At 44.8% G+C, this 2799-nt stretch overlaps 1 protein-coding gene across 3 annotated transcripts in view; it reads left to right on the plus strand.

The window, feature by feature from the left end:
- LVRN (laeverin) overlaps positions 1-2799 on the plus strand; it is a 67851-nt gene that overhangs the window by 58832 nt on the left and 6220 nt on the right. For all 3 annotated transcript variants that reach the window (XM_019516991.1, XM_019516992.1, XM_019516993.1), the window contains one exon: positions 1030-1105. In XM_019516991.1, the coding sequence (XP_019372536.1) occupies positions 1030-1105 (76 nt within the window). Of the gene's footprint in view, positions 1-1029; positions 1106-2799 lie in introns of those variants that run through there.

A 2799-nucleotide genomic window follows, 5' to 3' on the forward strand; every position in this document is an offset into this window, starting at 1 on the left:
AGTGCAGTGCCCAGAACTGGACACAGTACTCCAACTGCGGCATGACCAGTGCTGCATAGAGGGTATGTGCACCCCCTGAGCATGGCAGTGTACCCCCTGCAAAAAGCTGCCGTTGACAGTGTCTGCAGGTGGTCACCACTTGCCACCCCACTGCCAACACGACTGGCAGCATCTGTGGGCAGTCCATAATCACCCCTGGCCACTGTCATCACTGCCAATATCGTCACTCCCCCTGCCGGTGACAGTGCTGGTGGTGTCTGTGGAAGCTCCGTGCTTACTGTTGCTGTGCTTCCATCGCCGCCCCTGCCAGTGCAGCCATGCCCACCCCAAGCCACCAGGGGACGTGCCGTTCATGGTGCTTCCTTTTGGAAATACTAAAAAACTGCACAGTAACAGTCTGTACTGTACCATGCATGCTGTGAATAGTTATTTTTAGGCACTGTGTTGCCATAGCAATGCACTATAACAAGGGAGTGCATCACTATGGCAATATAGTTGTGGCATCACCGTTTTTGCCTGCAGAGGTTACGTCGCTGTAGCACATTGCTATGGTGACGTAGTGTCATGTGTAGATGCTACCAGTGACTCCAATTCACTACTTTGATGCTCCTCTTTCTTTTTCAAACTTGTGCACCTGATACTGGCATATGATTAGTAATAGATTAATGTATTGTGTTATCCTTTACCAGCCAGCCTAATTTTTAATTTTTGTAATCTGATAATGTTTGCAGTTCTTAGATAATTTAAATGAATGTTGTGTTCTTACCAAGGAAGAGAAATCAAACGTTTTATAAAAGAGTATGATTTACATTTAAGTTCCTTTCATCCTGCATACTTGTTTAAAATGTACTGGGTTCTCCTCCCACTTTTTAGCAAGAAATACTCTCAGATTTTAAAATTAATTTAGGCAACAGTTCAACATCAAAAATAACTAAGCTTGAGAGGAATGTTCGTAAAGGTGAATGTAACGTTTATCCAAATATTATCTAGTTCCCTTGCTTCATCATTAATCTTTACATTGTTTTATAGGTTTGGAAATGCACCATTATATGCTGTTTTAAATGGTATGAAAAGACTGGTCAATACAGACTTACAGATCCAAGAGGTAGTTATGTATATTTGTAAATACATGTGTTTAAGAATTATCGTGAAATGTATTGCATAAGCATGTGGGAACTAATACTTTTAAAAAGCTACTTTTGCATATACAAGAAATCCACTTACAAACATGCATCCTAAATTGCACACCCTAAGTTAGAGAAATGCTTGTACAATTAGTTAGGCATCCTTGGATGGAAATGAAGTTTTGTGGAATTTAGATGAGTCATTTTTGGCAAGTAGATGAGCATTTCTGCAGCCATTGTTGTGCAACTTCTTTTTGTATAGATTTTCCCCTTGCTTTAAAAAAAAGAAAATTCAGAATGACCATTTATTTGTATCTCTCTGACTCTCCCCAGCACTACATTGGTTCCCTGGCTCCCTCTGCAATCTGTCTTCTTCTTTCCTGATATCATCTTGGCATCTCTTTGCCCAACATATCACAGTTCTCCTTGGTACCCTGAGTTCTCCTGTGATCTCAGTGTTGCCTCTCAACAAATGTGTTCCATTCTTAATGTCTGTTTTACTGCTCCATCGTAGTCCCAGTTTTACTGCCCCATCTTAGTCCCAGTCTCTGATTCCCCTGTCTCCTGGACACATTCTCCTTGCCCAGTTCAGTCCCAGTCACACTCCCACTCCCATTTAATTTCTTTCCATTTAATCAGTTGCTCACTAGATTTTGTGTCCCAGTTTACTCCTTCCCTTCCCATCCTTCTACCTTGTGTCCTTCTCCACACAGCCTGGTCAGGTCAACACAGTGCAATAGTGTCCTGCAGCAACTTTTGAGCTAGCTAGAAGTGAGTCCACACCTGAATGAGTCATGTGTCATAGAGAAGTCACAAATCTTAGAGAAGTAGGGCTAGAAGGGACCTCCATAGGTTGTCTAGTCCAACCCTCTGCCTCAGGTAGGATTATTCCTATCCAAACCATTGTATACAAATCCAATGTCTAACTTCCTAGCAAAAGTACATAGTCAACCTTGACAGAACACAAGACATAACACCCTAACTTGCCACAGATAAAGGAGGGGGACCATGACGGTCAATGTTCTGCTGCTGTAAAGGTTGTTAATATACACTCAGGAGATCCCAGGACGAGACCACCATGTCCCTGCCCTCCTCCCTCCCCCCCGCTGCGCTACAGAGGAAGGCAAAATTCCGCACATTCCATGTCAGTCTGACCATGGGGTAAAATGTCTTCCTGATCCCAAATATGGTGGTTGTTCTGACCCTAAGAAACCTCAGGATTTTAAGACCCAGCAGGAGCATTGACCCACCCCAGTCAAAATCCCCAGCCTTGGTTGCAGCCAACACCCAATGCTTCTGAGGAAGGCTTAAAAACTCTAACACTTGTAGCAGAAAATGGGGGGTGGAGGCAACCAGCAAAGCCCAGAAGCATGGGGAATGCCCATAGTACAACATAGGCATAACTTTGCCTAGTTCAGCGCATCCCAACCTTTTTTGCCCCATGGCACACTTACCTAAATAAGCACCATGGCACACCAGACATGGAAGGGTGGGGGGTGGTGTGCGGCCAGCCAAACACTGACAGAGGAGTGGGTGGGGTAGCGTGGGGCCAGCCAGAAGCTGATAGAAAGGTATGGCACATGGCCAGTCAGATTGTATTTTGGGCTGGAGCCATGCCCCCTGCCTGGCTGGAGCCATGCTCCCTGTCTGTCTGTGTCCACAGTAGCAGCAGGTG

Source organism: Gavialis gangeticus, unplaced genomic scaffold, assembly GCF_001723915.1.
Source record: "Gavialis gangeticus isolate Ggan-Ray unplaced genomic scaffold, GavGan_comp1, whole genome shotgun sequence".
Taxonomy (NCBI): domain Eukaryota; kingdom Metazoa; phylum Chordata; order Crocodylia; family Gavialidae; genus Gavialis; species Gavialis gangeticus.